This window comes from Dermochelys coriacea, chromosome 6, assembly GCF_009764565.3.
Source record: "Dermochelys coriacea isolate rDerCor1 chromosome 6, rDerCor1.pri.v4, whole genome shotgun sequence".
In the NCBI taxonomy this organism is placed as follows: Eukaryota; Metazoa; Chordata; order Testudines; family Dermochelyidae; genus Dermochelys; species Dermochelys coriacea.
The window spans coordinates 60,128,441-60,149,953 of NC_050073.1; the positions used below are offsets into that span (position 1 = coordinate 60,128,441).

At 47.5% G+C, this 21,513-nt stretch overlaps 1 protein-coding gene across 2 annotated transcripts in view; it reads left to right on the plus strand.

Annotated features, from left to right (window-relative positions):
* The window catches only part of PLEKHD1 (pleckstrin homology and coiled-coil domain containing D1), a 55,900-nt gene extending 39,541 nt beyond the window's left edge, over positions 1-16,359 (plus strand). For both annotated transcript variants that reach the window (XM_038407328.2, XM_043517470.1), the window contains 7 exons: positions 824-918; positions 1,627-1,720; positions 3,101-3,279; positions 4,129-4,261; positions 5,522-5,666; positions 13,102-13,242; positions 13,848-16,359. In XM_038407328.2, coding sequence (XP_038263256.1) covers positions 824-918; positions 1,627-1,720; positions 3,101-3,279; positions 4,129-4,261; positions 5,522-5,666; positions 13,102-13,242; positions 13,848-14,008 — 948 coding nt within the window. In that variant the 3' untranslated portion in view covers positions 14,009-16,359. The remainder of the gene's footprint in view (positions 1-823; positions 919-1,626; positions 1,721-3,100; positions 3,280-4,128; positions 4,262-5,521; positions 5,667-13,101; positions 13,243-13,847) is intronic.
* Positions 16,360-21,513: the final 5,154 nt, after the last annotated feature.

The window sequence follows — 21,513 nt, forward strand, 5'->3', positions numbered from 1 at the left end:
AATATCAACCAACAATGTGTTGCAGTTATGAAAAAGGGTAATATCACTCTGGGATGTATTAACAGGAGTGTCATACATAAAAGCACTGGTGAGGCTTCAGGTGGTATACTGTGTACAGTTTGGGACTCAATACATTAAGAAAGATGTGAACAAATTGGAAAGAGCCCAGAGGAGAGCAACAATGAAAAAAGGTTTAAAAAAATCTGACCTAGGAGAAAAAGTTAAGAACACGGGACAAGTTTAGTCTTGAGAGGAGATGACTGAGGAAGGACCAGATAACAATCTTAAAATATGTTAAGGGCTGTTATTTAAAGAGGATGGTAATCAGTTGTTCTTCATGTCCACTAAAGGTAGGACAAGAAGTAATTGGCTTAATGTGGAGTAAGGGAGATTTAGGTTAGATATTGGGGAAAGCTACCTAACTACTGTACAAGGAGAGTTAAGCTCTGGAGTAGGTTACCAAAAAATATTGTGGAATCCCTGTCATTGGAGGTTTTTGGCAACAGGTTAGGCAAACACCAGTCAGGGATAGTCTAGGTTTACTGGGTCCAGCCTCAGTGCAGGGGATGGAGTAGATAACCTCTTGAGGTCCCTTCCAGCCATACATTCCTATGGTTCTGTGTTTTAATAATTATGCATTTCATTTCTTTACTGTTTTGGATTTGGAGGCAACACTAGTGCCCATGTGTGATGGTGGGGAAGGCCAAGTTAGAAAAGGGTAGTGTGACTATAACATAAAATGAATTGAGTTACTGCAGGGGTAACCATTTAACCCTCTGAGCGCTGCAGCCGAGCGCACTTATTTCCCCATGTTACCTCTCAGGAACTGGAGCGTCTTAACCAGGTGCTAGAAGCAGAGAAGCAGCAGTTTGAAGAGGTGGTCCAGGAGCTGCGGCTGGAGCAACAGCAGATTAAACGGTAATGAATCCAACACAGATAGGAAACCAGGTGGGCGATGAGACAGCTGGCACTTCCACAGGTGAAGAGAAGCGATCTCTGTTTCACTTTGCATTCAGGACCCCAACAGCCTTTTTAGAGCAGTGTAGTAAATAGGATGGAAGAGTGATCACCCCATAAACTCTAAGTAGTATGGCGATAAGCACACACATGGGTGCATATTCCAGACTAGGGCATTTCCGATGGCCGGTCATGGCATGTGGGAGCATATGTACATTATTGGCACATGTATCACAATTCTAGACCCTGGAAGTCACCGTGCCACAACTGCACTGAAGTCAGTGGAGTGACACTGGATGGATTTAAAGCCTAAATGCCTAGAATTTATAATGTGCATATGCCCATATGCAGTGGTTAAAGTAGATTGAAAGAGGCTCTCACCACGCCAGCCAAGGAGGGATGGGAGCTGGGGGAGCACTGCCTACCCAAGCCAGGGAAGGAGGAGGAATGCTTCCTCTGTTTTTAGTAAAGGAGGGGAGCTATGGTTGTGTCCCCCCCACTCCACATTAAGTTAACTTGTGCCTGGCATTTCTGATTCCTGACAGCACCTCTTCCAAATCAGTACTAGAGCATCCTATGGTAATGGCCAACTCTACAGCCTATGGTAATGTGAGTGCAGTGTTTGGGGCTATTATTCCCTCACAAAGTGCATAACCATTGTCCTTTTAGGGAGCTGGAACTGACAGCCCAGTCCCTCAAAGGAGTGGAGGAGGAGAAGAAGGAACTGCGAAGTCTGACAGAGTCCTTACAGAAAACACTGGAGGTCAGTGATAGATTTTTCTCCTCATGGTGACAGCCTTTCGGGGAAAGTGCTATAGAACTAAACAGGGATTAAACTAATAGTGTCCTGTAGCAATTATTCTAAAAGCCTATAGAGTTTGACAGAGAATCAGCTCATTCTACAGGTTGATTGATCCCGCTTATAGAACTCTTTAGCAGGGACATATGTCAAGATCCTCTCCTGTGTTGAGATCTCTTCAGGACAGGGCTGGAGCTGTCAGGGATCCAGCTATAGCTCCCTGATTCTCAAGCTGCAGTTTCCCTGGCCCTAGCCCTGGTCTAAATTATAGCAACCGGGTGGCAGCTGTAATTTACAAAGCTGCGTATGGTCTCTGAGAAATCATAGACCAGCTGAGAATGTGGCACAGAGTGGAGCTCCATCACACCTCTTCCCTCCCCTATTATAACCCTTATGTCAGGGTAGCTCCTCAAGCTTTATGCCCCCTGAGAGATCCCTCCCCACACGCTGGGAATTCTCAGCTAGGCAGTAGCACCCAGAATATGGCCTATAATTTTCCACTAAACTCTGCAGGATGGTCCAAATATCCTATGGAAAGGGTCTCATTCTGTATTACATTCTGCGGGTTCTTAGAGAAATGGCCATAGAACCCTGTTGATTTAATCCCTTTTTGATTCTATAGGACTTTCCCATAATACAGATCCCCTCTCATTTGCTCTTGCTCTTTAGTTTTTTTGCTGGGTGGTTTGGGTTTCAATCTGAGCACTGGTCAAAAACCAGGAGTTCACGGTTCAGGTAACTTATGTTGCCCGACCTGGTCTGCTCCGCCATTGTTGTAGGTACTGGTAAGACAAAGTTCGGGAATGACAGTATTAAGGAAGGAATGATTCTGTCCTGACTACAGTCAATAGGTTGAGCTGTACAGAGGAAAACAGTGTCGTGTGCCCTCCCCCTGTAGCTAATAGGGATTCATCAGCATGCAAGGGGAGAGTCTGCTGGAACGCAAGGGTGCAGAGAGGCCTGAAGGGAAGAGGAAGGAGGGCAGTGAGGTTGTACAGTATTAGTGATGAGTGGAGGAAGTAAAGTTCCCCTTTCTTGGAGTACTGTCTGCTGAATAATCATGAGCCCGCATTGGCAGATTCCTTTAGAGAAGCCCCAAGTGATGGCCCGTCTTCCTGCATAAAGAGAGAACATTAAGGAGGTGGTTGCTCCCAGGGTTGCCAGGGAGAAGGGGAATCCAAAGTTTAAGTGGGTGGGGAAAGGAGGGCAGCAGAAGGAAGGAGGGGCAATAGGGAGCCATTGGAGAGGAGTCATCTGGGAAGGTGCCTAGCCACAGGAACATCCATGTCAGAATGTCGGTGGCCTGTCTAGGAATGACATGCTGTGTTCCTTCTCTGTCCCAAGGAGCTCTCCCGGGAAAAGCAAAGAACCCTGGAGATGATGGAGGAGAATGAGAGTCAGCTTCAGCCCCTGGCCAATGCTAGCAAGCAGACAAACCCCACCGGGGGTTTGCAGAGCAACCTGCGCCAGATTGAGGAGAAGATGCACCAGCTCCTTGAGGAGAAAGTCTTGGCAGACAGAAGGTAAGGTGGGGAATGTAGCTTACAGAATCTCAGAAGAGGAAGTATGAAGTGTTACTCCTTGCAGAAGGAATGTGGTGTTGGGAAAGGAGCTACCATTACTCCTGCAGAGGGAAGGTCATAGTAAGAGGAGACGCTGGAATAAATTCCAGACTTAGAACTGTGATCATTTTAAAACATTTTCTCTTTTTTCATTAACATTGGCTATTTCCTAGTGGCCAACAGCCTTCTGCAGAGTTGTTAGACCTTTTGTCGTTTCCCCTCACAGATGCCGGCTGAGGAGGGGGAAAGTGCTAGTCAGGCAATTCAGATTGCCAGGCAGGTTCAAATTCATCCTGGTCAGTGTGGCCATCTGTGGCTGTGCTGCTGGGTTGCCAGTGTGAAATGAGCTGGTTGACCTTTCTAATTCCCTATGGTCAAGTGTTCATATTGCAGACATTTGACAGTCTAAGCAGAGGCACCAAGTGTTCAAGGGGCCATGGAGAATTAACTCCTCTTTGACTCTAGAGCTGCTCCTTTCAGATCAGAATTGGGGCACATTAGCCCAACAATAGGCCAGAAGCATGTGCTACTGGTGGACCTGTTCTGTTCATAGAGAACTTCACCCTCCAGAGCTGTCAATCTGGGATCATTACATTTACCTGTTTCAAAAATGGAAATAAAGTGCTAAGGGAATTGCCGCAGTGAATATGTACAACTAAAACTGAGGCCAACTGGATCTGTAAGACCAGCCCTGCTCTGTCTGACCCATGAGAGCAGCTTTCAACCAAGTTCTTCTTTCCCTTCCTTTCTGGGAGTTGCAATGCCAGGAAGAGGTCTTCTCTAATGCTCTTTTGTCATGCTGTGTGGTAGGATGAAGGAGAATGAGGAGCGGTCCCGAGCCTTGGAGGAGGAGCGGGAGTTTTACTCATCTCAGTCACAGGTGCTGCAGAACTCGCTCTCAGAACTGACTGCAGAGAAACAGCAGACAGAGAGAGACCTCAAGGTACTGCATATGTTGCTCACTAACTCTGTCCCTGCTTTGGGCGCAACAGCTTATCTCCTTCTTCTCCCCTCTCCACTGCAGACTTCTTCAGGGATCTCAAAGTGTTGTAGCTTTTCTTTCAAGACCTAAGATGGGAGTGGGGAGAGCTTTGGGGCCTGCACTTGGTCAGAGAGATGCTTATTGGCAATGTCAACCTAAATGAACTCAATCTCTGAAGAAGAACAGTTCCCCATGATCACCCCTTCCACTCCAGAGGCAAAAAGCATGTATGGATAGAATAGAGACTTATACCAGACCCTGTATGTCAACAGGTTTAGGCTCTGATGGGACAAGCAGTTGAATTCCACTAAGCAGGGCTATCCTCTGAGAGATTGTCCTGCCTCTGCAACTAGATGCTCATATCTCGGGACTCCTGGACTCTCCTGATGATCTTAGCTGTCATAGTGCTGCATAGAGAGACTCCTCTCAACAAGCCAGGACCCAGATCTTGTAGGTATTTATAGATCAACACCAGAGCTGAACAGGATCAGCACAGTCTCTAGAGAGCGGGGCTTATATGTTCCCGACTGCTGACATGATTGGGCTGCAGTCTTCACCAAGGGAATCATATGAGTGGTCTTGGCTGTCCCATGTCAATTTCATTGCAATAAATGGACCAAACATCACAGTTTGGGAATCACTGGTTTATTAGACCACCAGATGCTTCCTCTTGAAAAAGTGGGATAGAGTATCTGATTTTAGCCAAAGGGCAAAGGAAAATGGATTTCCACCTATCTTATCATGATGGGTGAATGCAGAAGGGCTGGAAGTTCAGTTTGGATAAACACCCAAAAGTCTCAATGTTTTTTACCCTTATCTTGAGTCAGTACCATTTCGCTAGAAATGTCACAAGGACAGTTTTTTTCCCCCTCCATGAGATTCCATATATTTCCTGTTCTTTTTCAGCTAGCAATACCTGCACAAACAGCCTTTCTTATGGTATTTCAACACCTCTGATTCCAAAGAGAACCTAGAATGGTGGGGGCAGCTGTGAAATCAGGAAGTTGGAGTAATAGACAGTTACTCAAACACTGCTGAGCCTCAAGGAGGGGTTCAGTTTGAGGAACTGAACAGCTTGCATGTCTCTATCTACACTGGCAATCCCTTCATATTCAATGCCGCCCTCAGCTTTGGGTTCCTTGCAACTCCTGAGTCAGCAGCAGTATCACTGATGTGTTGAATGGTTTTCCAGAGTGACTGATTTCCTTCCGTCCTCCTCAGGCTGAGATGAAGGTACGTATGGATCTAGAGAAAAGACTGAGGGAGGCTGAGGAAGCCCTACAGAGCTTGGAGCAAGGCTTAAATTCTCTGGATTGCAACAAAGAGAAGGAGGAGAAAATGAAAACAGATGTCAGCAATTTGAAAAGTAAGTCATCTATCCTCCATCCCCCTCTCTGCAGGTGAATACGCTCCACAGAAGAGTCCATCTCCACAAGTCAAGCAAAGTGGTGTTTAGTGAGTTCTCAAAACACTTTGCAGCTTCCCTCTGCAGATTGCAAAAGAACTTTGCAAACATTAGTGAGTTAAGTCTCACTCTCCTGCAAAGGTCAGTGTTGTTCTCCCTTGTTTTACGGATGAAAAAACTGAGGCTTAGAGAAGTTAAGTGACTTGTCGTAGGTCATACAGGAAAGCTGTGGCAGATCAGGGAACAGAACTGAATGGAGCTCAGCATCTCAGTCCTGTGATTCCACCGCCATACAGTCCTTACAGTTTGATCCTTCTGTATTTGGATGACAGCAGCCTAAGGAGCATTCAGTTTGGTGCTGGGTGATTCAGTAGGTTTGTGTAGTGAGGCAGCTGCCCCACTCCAGCGGAACAGGGGTTAAAAGCAGCCCTGGAGAGAGCTATTGCTGGATAAAAAGAGTGAGAGCAGCTGAGGGAGTAGCTGACCACAAGTGTGGCCAGCTCAATTAGGGCCCAGCTGGCCCTGATAAGAGGGCTGGGGGCTAAGAGCTTGAAGGAGTTTCACTCTAGCCTTGGAGTGGGAAGGGCTAGCTGCCTGGGGGCAAGGTACCTGAAGCAGACCAGTTCTGGGGAAGGGCACAGGGAGCTGGGGAGCTCCAGCCTGGTAAACACGCAGGCTGCAGGCTTGTTGAAGGCCTACGAAAGGTACTGGGGTCGCAGAGGGGCAGCCCGGGGATAGGCAAAAGCAGCAGGTCCTACCCCTTGCCAATGATGAGTGGCCATTATAGACTGCAGTCTGCCTCAGGCAAAGGGGGCTAGATGATGACTGGCAGTAGCCACTGAGGCAAGGTGGGCTTAGAGGGTTGGGGGTTCCCCGGGAGGGGAGACCCAGAGCATGTGGGACGGCTGTGGGCCAGAACCCCAAGATAAGAGGGCACTGGGATCTGAGAGGGACACAGGGCTTGAGGCAGGCAAGACACCGGCCACCAGGAGATGCTCTGAGTACTGGGCAAGCTAATTCCCAGATGACCAGCAGGAGGCGCCGTACCAGCGAGTCTGCAATCTGCTACAGTTAACCTTGTACTGTGACTCAGTATTGAATCAGTGCCTCAGCCTAGCATTACAGGGCGTTGTGCTGATAGAGGTGCAGTCTTTGGGATGAGACATAAAGCCAAGTTCCTGACCATGTGTCACTGAAGTTCCAAAGATGCTTTCAATAAGAGGTAAGGGGGTTGACTCTAGGGTCCTGGATGATTGAGCTTTGGGTAATTATCCCTTCCTCAACTCCCTTGCAGCTCCAGCTGAATGCAGTATTCTTCACTTCCTGTCCTATAATGTTGTTGGGAGCTGTTAAAGAACTGCCAGGCTTCATATCAGTGCAGGATGGGTGAGGCAGGCCTGTGTACAGAGTGTGCAAAGTCCTTTGGGATCCTGAGGGTGAGATGCACCATAGAAATAGAAGTGATTAGCATTCAGTCCATTTATGTGAATCAGTAGATTCCAAAGTAGCAGCAAAGCAAAGGGCATGGTTCTCCACTACATTGCTCCAGCAGACTGTGGTGGAATGAAAACCAGGTCCTGGTTCACTGTGCAGCTGTATCCCCCGGTCATCTGTTCCCCCGTACTTCTCCTCCGCCTTCCTCGCTGTTCAAGGCAGGAGCCTGTGACTTGGGCTCCTCAGATGTATCCACGCTGTCGTGGGGGAGGGTCTCCACTGAGGATGGCATACAGTTCTTTGTAAAAGCAGCAGGTCTGTTGCTTGGCACACGATTGTTTGCTGGCCTCCCGATATGCCTGCTGCAGCTCCTTGGCTATCACAAAGCACTCCTGCTGGTCCCTGTAGTACCTGTTCTCCAGCATCCCCTGAGCAATCTGTTCATAGATGTCCATGCTTCTATGGCTGGGGTGGGAGCTGTGTCTGCATAGCATCTCCCCACAGGTCCAGGAGAGCCAATATCTCCTGTCTGCTCCAGGCAGGAGCATGTCTGGATTGTGTAGGCGGCATGGTCAGCTGGGCAGTAGTCACACACAACAATGGAGAACTGTGAGGGGTGCTCACCAAGCTGGAAAAGGAATTTCAAAAATTCACAGGGCTTTAAAAGTGTCTATGTGGCGATGGGGATGGGGAGGTTCTGGTCTCTGTGACCCCAGGCAGTGGAGTTTACAAAGGTGACCAGAGCGTTGAGGTCAACATAAGTAACACAGCATCTCCACTTGCTCTATGTCAACCTAAGTACATTGACCGTGGCTCTACATAGCTCAAGTAGGTGGTGTTACCGTGTCAGCGCTTACAGCCAATTTGAGTGTAGATGTATGAACAACTAGGTCAACATAAGCTGCCTTGCATCAAACTAACTTTGTAGTGTGGACCAGGCCTTAGAGAATGGAAAATCAGGTCCAAAATCTACATTGTCTTCACGGAATTCTACCTTGTGTTGATCACAGGTTTCAGAGTAGCAGCCATGTTAGTCTGTATTCGCAAAAAGAAAAGGAGTACTTGTGGCACCTTAGAGACTAACAAATTTATTAGAGCATAAGCTTTCGTGAGCTACAGCTCACTTCATCGGATGCATTTGGTGGAAAAAACAGAGGAGAGATTTATATACACACACACACACAGAGAACATGAAACAATGGGTTTATCATACACACTGTAAGGAGAGTGATCACTTAAGATAAGCCATCACCAACAGCAGGGGGGGGAAGGAGGAAAACCTTTCATGGTGACAAGCAGGTAGGCTAATTCCAGCAGTTAACAAGAATATCAGAGGAACAGTGGGGGGTGGGGTGGGAGGGAGAAATACCATGGGGAAATAGTTTTACTTTGTGTAATGACTCATCCATTCCCAGTCTCTATTCAAGCCTAAGTTAATTGTATCCAGTTTGCAAATTAATTCCAATTCAGCAATCTCTCGTTGGAGTCTGTTTTTGAAGCTTTTTTGTTGAAGTATAGCCACTCTTAGGTCTGTGATCGAGTGACCAGAGAGATTGAAGTGTTCTCCAACTGGTTTTTGAATGTTATAATTCTTGACGTCTGATTTGTGTCCATTCATTCTTTTACGTAGAGACTGTCCAGTTTGGCCAATGTACATGGCAGAGGGGCATTGTTGGCACATGATGGCATATATCACATTGGTAGATGCGCAGGTGAACGAGCCTCTGATAGTGTGGCTGATGTGATTAGGCCCTATGATGGTATCCCCTGAATAGATATGTGGACAGAGTTGGCAACGGGCTTTGTTGCAAGGATAGGTTCCTGGGTTAGTGGTTCTGTTGTGTGGTGTGTGGTTGCTGGTGAGTATTTGCTTCAGATTGGGGGGCTGTCTGTAAGCAAGGACTGGTCTGTCTCCCAAGATCTGAGAGAGCGATGGCTCGTCCTTCAGGATAGGTTGTAGATCCTTGATGATGCGTTGGAGAGGTTTTAGTTGGGGGCTGAAGGTGATGGCTAGTGGCGTTCTGTTGTTTTCTTTGTTGGGCCTGTCCTGTAGTAGGTGACTTCTGGGTACTCTTCTGGCTCTGTCAATCTGTTTCTTCACTTCAGCAGGTGGGGATTGTAGTTGTAGGAATGCATGATAGAGATCTTGTAGGTGTTTGTCTCTGTCTGAGGGGTTGGAGCAAATGCGGTTATATCGTAGCGCTTGGCTGTAGACAATGGATCGAGTGGTATGATCTGGATGAAAGCTAGAGGCATGTAGGTAGGAATAGCGGTCAGTAGGTTTCCGATATAGGGTGGTGTTTATGTGACCATCGCTTATTAGCACCGTAGTGTCCAGGAAGTGGATCTCTTGTGTGGACTGGTCCAGGCTGAGGTTGATGGTGGGATGGAAATTGTTGAAATCATGGTGGAATTCCTCAAGAGCTTCTTTTCCATGGGTCCAGATGATGAAGATGTCATCAATGTAGCGCAAGTAGAGTAGGGGCATTAGGGGACGAGAGCTGAGGAAGCGTTGTTCTAAGTCAGCCATAAAAATGTTGGCATACTGTGGGGCCATGCGGGTACCCATTGCAGTGCCGCTGATTTGAAGGTATCACATTGTCACCAAATGTGAAATAGTTATGGGTCAGGACAAAGTCACAAAGTTCTGCCACCAGGTTAGCCGTGACAGTATCGGGGATACTGTTCCTGACGGCTTGTAGTCCATCTTTGTGTGGAATGTTGGTGTAGAGGGCTTCTACATCCATATTGGCTAGGATGGTGTTTTTAGGAAGATCACCAATGGACTGTAGTTTCCTCAGGAAATCGGTGGTGTCTCGAAGATAGCTGGGAGTGCTGGTAACGAAGGGCCTGAGGAGGGAGTCTACATAGCCAGACAATCCTGCTGTCAGGGTGCCAATGCCTGAGATGATGGGACGTCCAGGATTTCCAGGTTTATGGATCTTGGGTAGCAGATAGAATACCCCAGGTCCTGGCTCCAGGGGTGTGTCTGTGCGGATTTGTTCTTGTGCTTTTTCAGGGAGTTTCTTGAGCAAATGCTGTAGTTTCTTTTGGTAACTCTCAGTGGGATCAGAGGGTAATGGCTTGTAGAAAGTGGTGTTGGAGAGCTGCCTAGTAGCCTCTTGTTCATACTCCGACCTATTCATGATGACGACAGCACCTCCTTTGTCAGCCTTTTTGATTATGATGTCAGAGTTGTTTCTGAGGCTGTGGATGGCACTGTGTTCTGCATGGCTGAGGTTATGGGGTAAGCGATGCTGCTTTTCCACAATTTCAGCTCGTGCACGTCGGCGGAAGCAGTCTATGTAGAAATCCAGGCTGCTGTTTCGACCTTCAGGAGGAGTCCACCCAGAATCCTTCTTTTTGTAGTGTTGGCAGGAAGGTCTCTGTGGGTTAATATGTTGGTCAGAGGTGTGTTGGAAATATTCCTTGAGTCTGAGACGTCGAAAATAGGATTCTAGGTCACCACAGAACTGTATCATGTTCGTGGGCGTGGAGGGGCAAAAGGAGAGGCCCCGAGATAGGACAGATTCTTCCGCTGGGCTAAGAGTATAGTTGGATAGATTAACAATATTGCTGGGTGGGTTACGGGAACCATTGTTGTGGCCCCTTGTGGCATATAGTAGTTTAGATAGCTTAGTGTCCTTTTTCTTTTGTAGAGAATCAAAGTGTGTTTTGTAAATGGCTTGTCTAGTTTTTGTAAAGTCCAGCCACAAGGAAGTTTGTGTGGAAGGTTGGTTCTTTATGAGAGTATCCAGTTTTGAGAGCTCATTCTTAATCTTTCCCTGTTTGCTGTAGAGGATGTTGATCAGGTGGTTCCGCAGTTTCCTTGAGAGTGTGTGGCACAAGCTGTCAGCATAGTCTGTGTGGTATGTAGATTGTAATGGATTTTTTACCTTCAGTCCTTTCGGTATGATGTCCATCTGTTTGCATTTGGAGAGGAAGATGATGTCTGTCTGTATCTGTGCGAGTTTTTTCATGAAGTTGACAGATTTCCACTCTATACGGCTAAATTCAGTGCCTTGCAAACTGGATACAATTAACTTAGGCTTGAATAGAGACTGGGAATGGATGAGTCATTACACAAAGTAAAACTATTTCCCCATGGTATTTCTCCCTCCCACCCCACCCCCCACTGTTCCTCTGATATTCTTGTTAACTGCTGGAATTAGCCTACCTGCTTGTCACCATGAAAGGTTTTCCTCCTTCCCCCCCCTGCTGTTGGTGATGGCTTATCTTAAGTGATCACTCTCCTTACAGTGTGTATGATAAACCCATTGTTTCATGTTCTCTGTGTGTGTGTATATAAATCTCTCCTCTGTTTTTTCCACCAAATGCATCCGATGAAGTGAGCTGTAGCTCACGAAAGCTTATGCTCTAATAAATTTGTTAGTCTCTAAGGTGCCACAAGTACTCCTTTTCTTTTTACCTTGTGTTGAGTTATCTGAACAGAAAGCTTAGCTCTGGCACAGAAAAGGCAGGTAACTTTTCGCACAGGGACTAGAACGCCTCCCAGCTTTAATTTTCTGCCTTAGGTTTTACTGTGTCTCCTCTTAAAAGAATTGAAGAGTATGGGTGAATTAAGTGCTTATAAAGGTTAGGGGTCTATACCGCACACCTCAAGCCTGGCCTGCAAACCCCATCTCACCCCGTTCTTTCAGGTCAGGATCAAGATATGGTAGCAAAGATGTCTGGGGGCCTGTGACTAGCAGGGGAAGTGCAGGAGACATAAGGTGCGTTTGTGCGGATGGGGGAGGAGAGCCAGGCTGAAATGGTCCAAGATGTAGCTGGCTAGGGCAGAGGAGGTGCGCTGGCATAGCATGAAGGGAGCTGGGCCTAGGGTTGGAATAGAAGGATATGTAACAGGTCAGGATGCGGGTGCATTGGCAGAGCTGTGGGGTGGAGGGGGACTGAGGCTGGAATAGCAGGAGATGCTGCAGGTCAGGGAAGAAACGCATCAGCGGAGCTGCTCAGCAATGTTTGCCCAGCATGTGCCCGTGTAGTTAGTCCCTCCATTTCCAAAGCTCACTTGGAGAGAGAATTAAAACGCGTGCAAATTCTCTTTCTTTGGAGATGTATGGAAACATTTGCAGGACTTCCCCTTTTCCACCTTGGGGAACCCCATCTCTTTGAAGCATTTGAGAAACAAGGAGTGCAGTGGCCAGGGGCACAGTCCCGCTCTCTGCTTCCACTGAGCTGTGAAATATGGCTGTGCTTACCAGTGGCTGCAGCGTCCATCTGTCTTGATTACTTTGCTGATTTCAGACTTTCTGAACCAAAGCACAACTCACAAAGCTTCAAAAGGTTGCATTTCTGGAGACCCATGAAGAGAGACTTTCTCCTGCTAAATACCAAGGAAAGAGCTAGCTGGCTCCTGGATAGTGACTATGACACTGAGATATTCTTGCTGCAGCTGTAGGAATAACTGAGGGGGGATTGAATGGCTCCTGTGGGACTGGTAATGGGCTCTTGTGCTTTCACTTCACCAGTCTGAATCCAGCCCAGATCAACAGTGTCTGGAAGTTGCTACCCCCTGACAGTGCTTAGGGTGCAAGGAGGGGGGATTGCCAGTAGGTGCAGACCTGGAAAAAGTTGGCTTAAATTGCATGGGGTCACTGTGGGACACACTCTACGCAGTGTCTTACCAAAGCTGCTGTTCCTAGGTTGTGATCGATGCCCCACTTACTTTCAAACCACTTTAAGCATCGTCCCCTGGTGGTGACGTGGGGCTTTGTGAATGAGTGTCTGTGAACATGTTCCAGGATCAGATCTTCCTTTAAATGTGCTATAGACATGCAAGGTATGAGCACCTGGTCCATCTTTGTGGGCAGTGCAGGACTGTTCTGAGCAGGACAGTGTAGCTGGTATCTAGTGTGCCCAACTGGGATAAGCTCGCTCTGGGGCCAATGTTAATGTTTGAAGTGCCTCCCTCACGTGGCTTCCTGGAATCTCTCCTCCCCAGAGTTCTTTGAGGAGTGCATCCGGAATGCCGAGCTGGAAGCCAAGATGCCCATGATCATGAAGAACTCTGTGTACCTCCACAAGGCTGCCACCCGCCGGATAAAGAGCTGCCGGCTTCACCGCAGGAGGTCCAGCGCTTCATGTAGGTGTTGGCGGCTCTTCCCCCATTATGCTCTGGGGAGTGGGGATGGGGGGAGGTTTGCTGGAGGAGGTGAGGAATTTGTTCCACAAGGACTTTGTGTTTCTTGCTGCCTTGTGGCATCACCCACTCACGGGGCTGCAGGCAGAAAAACTTCAGGCACCAATTGTCCACCTGAATTCCCTGGCTTTTCACATACCTGGAAACATGGGGGTGAACCCCTTCAGTGCCATCGGCTCTCTGTGTGCATGCGGGGGAAGCATGCTGCTATAGCTGAGTTGCTTTGAGTGGTTGATCCATAGGAAGCCCCCTTTCTGGGGCCCTTGTGCAACCTGACAGCAGCAAAAGGGGGGGGGGGGAAGACAGGCACTGCCTTGCCCTCATTCTTGTCCCTCTCTGAGGAGAGCAAGATGGACTTATTCCATGTGCTCTCAAATGTCATCATAAGTTACTATCTCCTCCCCCACCAGAGTCCAGGGTCATAAAGATGGCACTGCTTGGCTCCAACTGCTCTGCATTGGCTCCCCGTTGAATTTGGGTCTCGGGCAATGTTGGGGCGGTCTCCGGCTTGGGAATGCTCACCTGTTTTACTGCTGCTGTTGTTTCAGTGAAACAGTCCCAGTCGTTCATCTTCTCCCAGACAGAAGCCGATAACATTGAGGAGCTGAAGGAGGCAGCCAAGAGGCTCACCCGGGACCAGCACTTCCGGGAAACCCTCTATCAAATCATGATGTCACAAAAAAATTCTGCTTCAGGGGACGAAAAGTGAATCCTCATCTCCTCCCATCAGGAGGGGGGTTCTGATCTCAACTCGTTCAACTCATCAGAAGTTAAACCACTGGGGTCAGGGGGAAGATTTGCTCCTTTGTGGGGAAAGGGGAAGGATGGATGAATGCATCACCCTCCAGGGATGTGGCTTTTAGTGTGTGTTCCTGAGCAGTGCCAATCTCTCTTTCCCCAGACTGCAAGAAGGCTCTGCCATTCCCCCAGATCACCTCCGTTTACTTCAGCCATTTCCACTAGGACATGTTCTGCCAAAATCCTACAATCAGTGTTCAAATGAATCGCACGCTTTAGCTTAGAGAGTGACAAGTCATTTCTTCACAGTCTAGTTCTGTGGCCAAATGTAGGTGCTGCTAATAAACCCCTTTCTTAGCCTAATGTCTAGCTAGTGAAACTAGCAGATGAGACTCAGCCCAATTGCTCTGTCTTGCCTTCTTTCTCAGCTGGTCCAATACATCCCTCAGTATCTGTGCTGGGAAGGGGGATGTTCCTCTTCGTGTTGTCTAGACACGGCAGCTATATCAATCTCCTGAGGTGTGCAATGATGTCAAACCCGGAACAACCTCTTGATATAGCACCCTTTAAGCAGATAATCATGCAAGGCTGAGGCACCATCCAGAGGCACTGGCTTCCTAAATTCTGGGGGCGGGGTTACTTGACCCCTGCTCTGCCCCAGGCCCTGCCCCCACTCCATCTCCCAAGCCCCTGCCTCTTCCCGCCCCCTCTCCGCCCCACCCCACCTTTTCCCACCCCTGCTCCTTCCCTTCCTCCCGCTGTTCCTCCTGCATGCTGCTGAACAGCTGATTGCAGCAGGCTGGAGATGCTGGGAAGGACCTGACTTGTGGGGCTGCTGGTGGTTGGGAGGGAGAGGAAGGAGCTGATCTGCGGGGCTGCCAGTGGGTACTGAGCACCCATTTTTTTTTCCATGTGGGTGCTCCAGCCCCAGAGCACCCACAGAATCAGCGCCGATGGTGCCATTGCCATCAGGGGCAACAAGACAACATGGGGTGGGTGGGTGAGGAAAACCCAGCAATGAGTCCTGCTACCACAGTCTTAGTTAATTAACAAACAACCTGAGGAGCACTAGCTTCCTCACTGCCCAGAATAACACCACCATTGTCATGTCAGCTACCTACCAGGTTTAAGTTTGGGAAACTATCCAGGTTGTAGCAGGATGGACGCCATCCATGGTTTATCCAAGTGTTATCAATGGTGGTGCCCCTATTGAGAGATCAGGACTTTCCCTTCCATTCCCTTTCCATCATGGCCTGCATCCTTCCTGGAATGCTGCAGATGATGCGTTTGTCATGGAAGCCCAGACTTAACCTAGACTAGAAGAGAGGATGTGCCCAGCATGTAATAATACTGTAAATTGCTGAAGAGAGCGGAATCATTTTTTTATACAAACCTGATGGCCACTAGCACCTTCTTTTAAGTAACCAGCTGTACAAGGCTTGTATCCAGAATACAATAATAATAGTACTTAGCACTGGGCTATAACTTACAAACATATGTGGTAGTGAGTATTAATATCCCCATTGTATGGATTGAGAAACTGAGGCACAGAAAAGTTAAGTGACTTACCCAAACTCACAAAATTAGTGGCAGAACCTGTATTAGAGTTCAGGGGGGTCTTGGCTTTCAACTACCTGCTCATTCTAGTAGGTCGCTTTTCCGATCTATGAAGTGTTGTTTATAGGTAGAGAGCAGCAGTGAGGCTGGAACCAGGCCTCATGCTGTCCCAATGAACATGGTGTTTGTTAAGCTTGAAGAGCAGTTCTGCTGCTGTAATTCAGCAGGGCCTGTTTTGTATATTATGCAAAATTCCATTCTCCCCGCTCCATCCTAAAGCAGGGCCAAACAGTGATTCAGGAGATACAGACGTTACCTGGGTAATAAGCAGGAAATTTGAGGGTAGGTCATGGAGGCATGGCTCGTGTCTCATTTTATACCTTCGTGCAGGCAGTCGCAGGCATCCTTCTTCCAGGCAATGAGATGTGCCTAACAATTCCAGTGTCCAACATCAAAGGCATAAAATGTCGTCGTCATCAGATAAGTGACCTTGTCAAAATGCCTCCTTAACTGTTTGGATCCTTTTGTGTTTTCAACTCCTATTTGCTCTGCAGAGCCAGTCATAAGTGATGGAATTAGGGGTGCTGCAGAACCTCCTAACTTGAAGAGGTTTCCATCATATACAGGGTTCACAGATTGGGTCAATGGCTCTCAGCGCTCCCACTATACAAATTGTTCCAGCACCCCTGGAGCCAATACAGCTATGGGAGAGCAAGCTGGAGTCTATTCTTCCTTGCACATTCCTGACCAAAACACCATTTAATTTCCAGTTGCAGAATCTTTGTTATTTGATGACATAAGAGGGAGAAAGACAAATCTAGATCCCAGCAAGAGAGTTTGCAATCCTGGCAATTAGAAAAATCACCTTTTGATTTGTTAACACAACACCTTTCATCTGCAGTGTTTGGTGTTGATGTGACATTGCAGTATAGATCATTACTTCTCCCCTATGAAAATCAATCAAATCAGTCTAGCAGTCTTCAGTAATTATTAGAGTGAATTTATTGTTATTTGTTATTATTTGCATTGCAGTAGCGCCTAAGAGCTTTAGTCGTGGACCAAGACTGCATTGAGTTAGGTGCTGTGTACATTGCCGGACTGTGACAGGACTGCACCTAAAATGCCATCTCCCTGGCCTTCCACTTTCACTCACCTTCCTCGAGTGTGGTAGAGACCTAGTGCTTAAGGCCAGAAGGGACCACTCTGACCTCCTGTGTATCACAGGCCACGAACGCCACCCGCACACTAAGCCAACAACGAGACCAAAGTGTTACAGCTCACAGGAGACTAGACTGCTGTGTGTCATGACAAAGATGAGGAAGAACAAAGTGCATCAGTATGTGAGGCCCCTGCAATGGCCTGGAAATGATTAAATGAGCTATACCTGATAATTCTAGCAAGTGACCTGCACTCATGCAGCAGAGAAAGGTGAAAACCCTCCAAGGTCACTGCCAATGGGATCTGGGAGGAAATTCCTTCCAGACCCCACATAAAGTGATTAGTTAGACCCTGAGCATGGGAGCAAGAACTAGCCAGTCAAGCAGCTGAGAGAGAGAGAACGCTCAGAGCCCTCCCAACCCAATCCCCCATCTCCTGCCATGGTCTTCCTTGAAGCTTCAGAGGAAGAAGATTTAAAAAAAAAAAAAACCCTCTTCCTTTGTCTTTGAGAAACAGGTTTACCTACTCCCTAGACTTGTCTGGTAAACACACTTGTCATAATTTCAGCTGATGTTAATAACTTTACACATACTGTTGCTACGTGCATTTCACCAAACTACTCTTGACCTGCAAGTTATTAGTTTTCAACCTCACAAGGCATATTCTGTACACAGATTTTGGCAGCGTGTAGGGGATGAATACAGGGTGCATTCTGTCACAACCTCTCAGAATACTCTGGGGAGGAAAAAAATCTACTTCTTACCCCTGCCAGTGATCAGCTGAAACCCTGAAGTACGAGCTTTAGGAACATAAAACAGAAATGGCCGAGCCCTGCCCACTACCATCACAAGCAACCCTCTCCTAAAATGGCACTCATAAATGTGTCCAGCACTCTCTTAAAACTAATTGAGTTGTTTGCCCTCTTGAGGCCTAGTGGGGGGCTGTTCCAGAACCTCACTCCTTTGATGGTTAGAAACCACCTAATTTCCAGCCTGACTTTTGTTCCTAGACAGTTTATACCCATTTATTCACATGCCAACATTGTCCTTTAGCTTAAATAGCTCTCCACTCCGCCCCGGGTATTTACCCCCCGATGTATTTATAAAGAGCAATCATATTCCTTCTCAGCTTTCTTTTGGCTAGGCTAACCAAGCCAAGCACCTCCAGTCTCCTTTCATAAGATAGGCCCTACAGTCTCTTGATCATCAGTAGCTCTTCCCTGCAGTTGTTCCAGTTTGAATGCATCTTTCTTAAACATGGGTGACCAGAACTGTACAAAGTATTCCAAATGAAGTCTTACTAGTGCCTTGCCCAATGGCATTAATACCTCTTTATCTCTCTCTCTACTGGAAATGCCTCACCTGATACATCCTAGGAGCGCATTTGCCTTTTTCACAGCTGTAGCACATTGGTGGCTCATAGTCATCCTGTGATAGACCCATACACCCAGGTCTTGTTGCTCCTCTGTCCATCTCTGCTGCCAAGCAGTATAAAATTTATTCTAAAATTAAAGTCAAGATACACTAAATCTAAACTAAAAACCTCAACCTGGAATCAATTAACTGTGTGGCTAACCTACCAATTTACACCACAGGATTTTCTGTTGCACCCAGCTGCCATCCTTCTTGGCTTATTTTAGGCCCTGATCCTGCAATGCAATCTGCTAGTGCATAGATTTGAGCCTGGAGGGCTCCCATTGAAGTCAGGGCAGAACTGGGCCCATTATATGATTATAGATTATATGCTTGTCCTTGCAGGATCCTTGTCTTTTCTCTGTCTGCAAAGTGCCATGCTCACCAATGGTGATATGGAAACAATTATTCCAACTGTACAGCTTTACATGGATTTGCAATGTAAAGCAGTAACATCCGCCAATAGGTCAGCCGCTAAGGAAAATGACCCACCTAATCCAATAACATCATTTATCACCATCAACCAGATTGGCCCCTCCCACAGAAAAAAACCTGGCAGGGTCTTTGGGTGGGAGAATTCTGTGAGGTCTGCCTTAGGGAGCTTTCCCTAAATTGTTCCATTGCATGTGTGGGGGCGGGAGAGTTTGCTCCCCCCATGCAAAATCAGGCAGTTCCACGCTAGACTATGCAGCTCCCCCAGATCTACACAGACCGTAGGCATCCAGGGAGGCCCTAAGCCCTCTACATAAAGCCCCATCTTTTGGTTCCCATGGCCATGCTAACAAGATCTTCTCCCACCCATGGCTGCCTCTGAAACTCCCTTCCTTCTTTAAGGTGCTCTTGAAGTATATTTTGAATCTGCTCTTTTGTGTCCTTGAGTGTATCTGACAGTTTGAACAGTACAGCCTGCTAGCCCATTTCTAGGGTACACTGACCTCCATGTAACATGCTTAAACCTATTATGTGGAAAGGCTTGAAAAGGAATTCTGTGGCTGGCAAAGGAAGTTTTCTGATGACAAATCACTGTTTCACTCGGGGCATTTTTTCGAATGGTGGTTCCCAAACTGTGGTTCCCTGGACAACTGTTGGCCTGCAGGGCAGCTCCTCTGGGGCTGGCTCCTCCTCTCTGCTTCCAGCTGCTTCTATGGTTGCCCAAGGTCCACATCTTGCACAAGAGCCCAGCTGCTTAGAGAAGTAAATGAAAACAAGGAGGAGGAGCCATGCAATCTGCACTAGTGTTAGCCCCTCCTACATAAGAGGAAATGGAGAGGAAAAGGAAACTGTCCTCAGAGCCAGAAGCAGAACAGTTGAGAATAACTGTATGTAACCCACTGTCAGTGTGTGTTAGGTGTCTCCCGCTGTGTGCCCATACACAGAGAAGAAAGGCCTCAGCCACAGAGCTTGGTTTTTTCCCTCAAGCTGTAGACATTTGTGCTTCTAGCTCTGGACATTGCTGTGTCAATCTCTGGTGTCAGTCGAGATGGTGGGCACCCTGTAAAAATTGTCCTATGATTACTTTTCCATGCGAGCAATTGCTGTAGTTGCCATGGGGAGGGAAGGTGATTCTTGCCAGTGGGGATGTGCCGGGAGCACAGCACGAGACAGTCCCCCTCTCAAGAAGTGGGCTACACTCAGAAAGTTTGTTGCAGACTCATTTCAACAGAGCCTGAATACAAGTCAGCTGCTAATATTTGCCTTGAAAATCAATGAGTTCAGCTGACATGTTTTGCCAAGGACTTTCCAGGTGGTTGCTAAAGTGATTGTTGTTCTTTAGGTTGTTGTGATTAGTAGAGGGATATTTTTGCAATCTGTGTGTTCATATCAAGCCAGGAAGGGATTGTTCCTGCTTGCCTTTTGCTTAATTCCATAGTCATGTGTCCTCCAGGAACACCCCTGTGACTGGAGGGAGTGACTGAGCCGCAGGAAACAGTTGCAGTCAGTGAGGTCTTTTCCCCAGGGGTTAATATGTCTAACCAGAAAGCTAACAGAAAAGCATCCCATCTTGTGGGTAAACCCAATCCTGTGACAACCAGGTGCTGAGCCCCACAGGCTCTCTTTTACAGCTGCCCTTCTAGCCCTTCCCCTGAGCTTATATGCAAGAGGAGGAAATAGTAGTGCTGGAGTTAACCCCTTGTTCACTGGTGAGCAGGCACTACCATTGGTGCGCATCACCCCAGTGTTATAGCATTTCTTTCTTCAGCCTGCATAGGGTCACTAATGATCATTCCCCTGTTAACTCTATAGTCACATTTCTACTTAAAGTGTTTTCAAGGTGTTGATGTTTTCTGGAATTCAGGAACAGTTTTCTCTTTGAGCTGGTTGTGTGCTTTGGATGGGGCTTTGTGTAGAGTCACTTTTGCTTCTGCACTGCTAGTTTCCCTTCCCAGTGCCCTGTCCTAGCCTGATGGCGTGACATTCTGATATCTTGCTTGGGGAGCCTCTCCGAAAAGGATTGGATGCTGCCATCTCTGCCTCATCTAGTCAATACGGTTTAATTTTTAAAACTCTAAAAGGTACAATATGAATCTCTATTGGGAAATTGCTCAGAGTCAAAGGGGAAGAGTCAGAGGAGCAGGGTTTGCCCGACTCCCCAACCCTGCCCGGGGGGACAGGTGAACACTAATGGAAGTAGCAGGGACAGGTGATCTTTCCCTGGGAAACATCAGAGACCGGAGGGAGTGAGCAGGGACAGATGATTTCCTTGCTGTTGCTGCTGCTTTCCAGTCTGTTAGTTGGGTGGCTAGCAGGGTTCCTGGAAGCCTTTTGCACGAGCTGCTGCTTGTTATGGAGTCCAGCCCCAGTCCTTTCCTGTGGGTCGCAAACAGCAGCAGGGGAGACAGAGGAAAATATTTTTTAAAAGCCCACACAAAACAGACATGTGGTAATAAAAAAGCAACAACAAAAAAAAAGAAAAAAGGGCCAGGGGCCTTGGGGACAAGAGTTGCTCTTGTTAGGTTTGGGTGAAATTGATCACTTGGCAGTTGCTAATGTCCCTTTAAGAAAAATACATTAGATTCCATCAGCATTGATGAAAATGCTACCCCAAGGGAGCTTGTATTGTGGTCACTCCTGAAAGCGTACAGTCACCTGCAGGCCAAAGTCAGTATTCGTACAGAGACAATAGTGCACTGGGCAGCCCTTCACTTGCATGCTAAGGCTCTCTCTTTGCTAAGTCCCAGTGAGTAGCTAAGTCTCACTGATACCCTGCTCACTGTCAGATGCAGCATGGGACAGTGAGAAGTTGGGAAAATTACCAAGAAAGAAAGTGCAGCCGTCCAAAAACTGAGCCCTCCTGCAGCAAGATTTAGGAGCAGGATTATTTGAGGAGACAAAACGTACTTCCAATGGG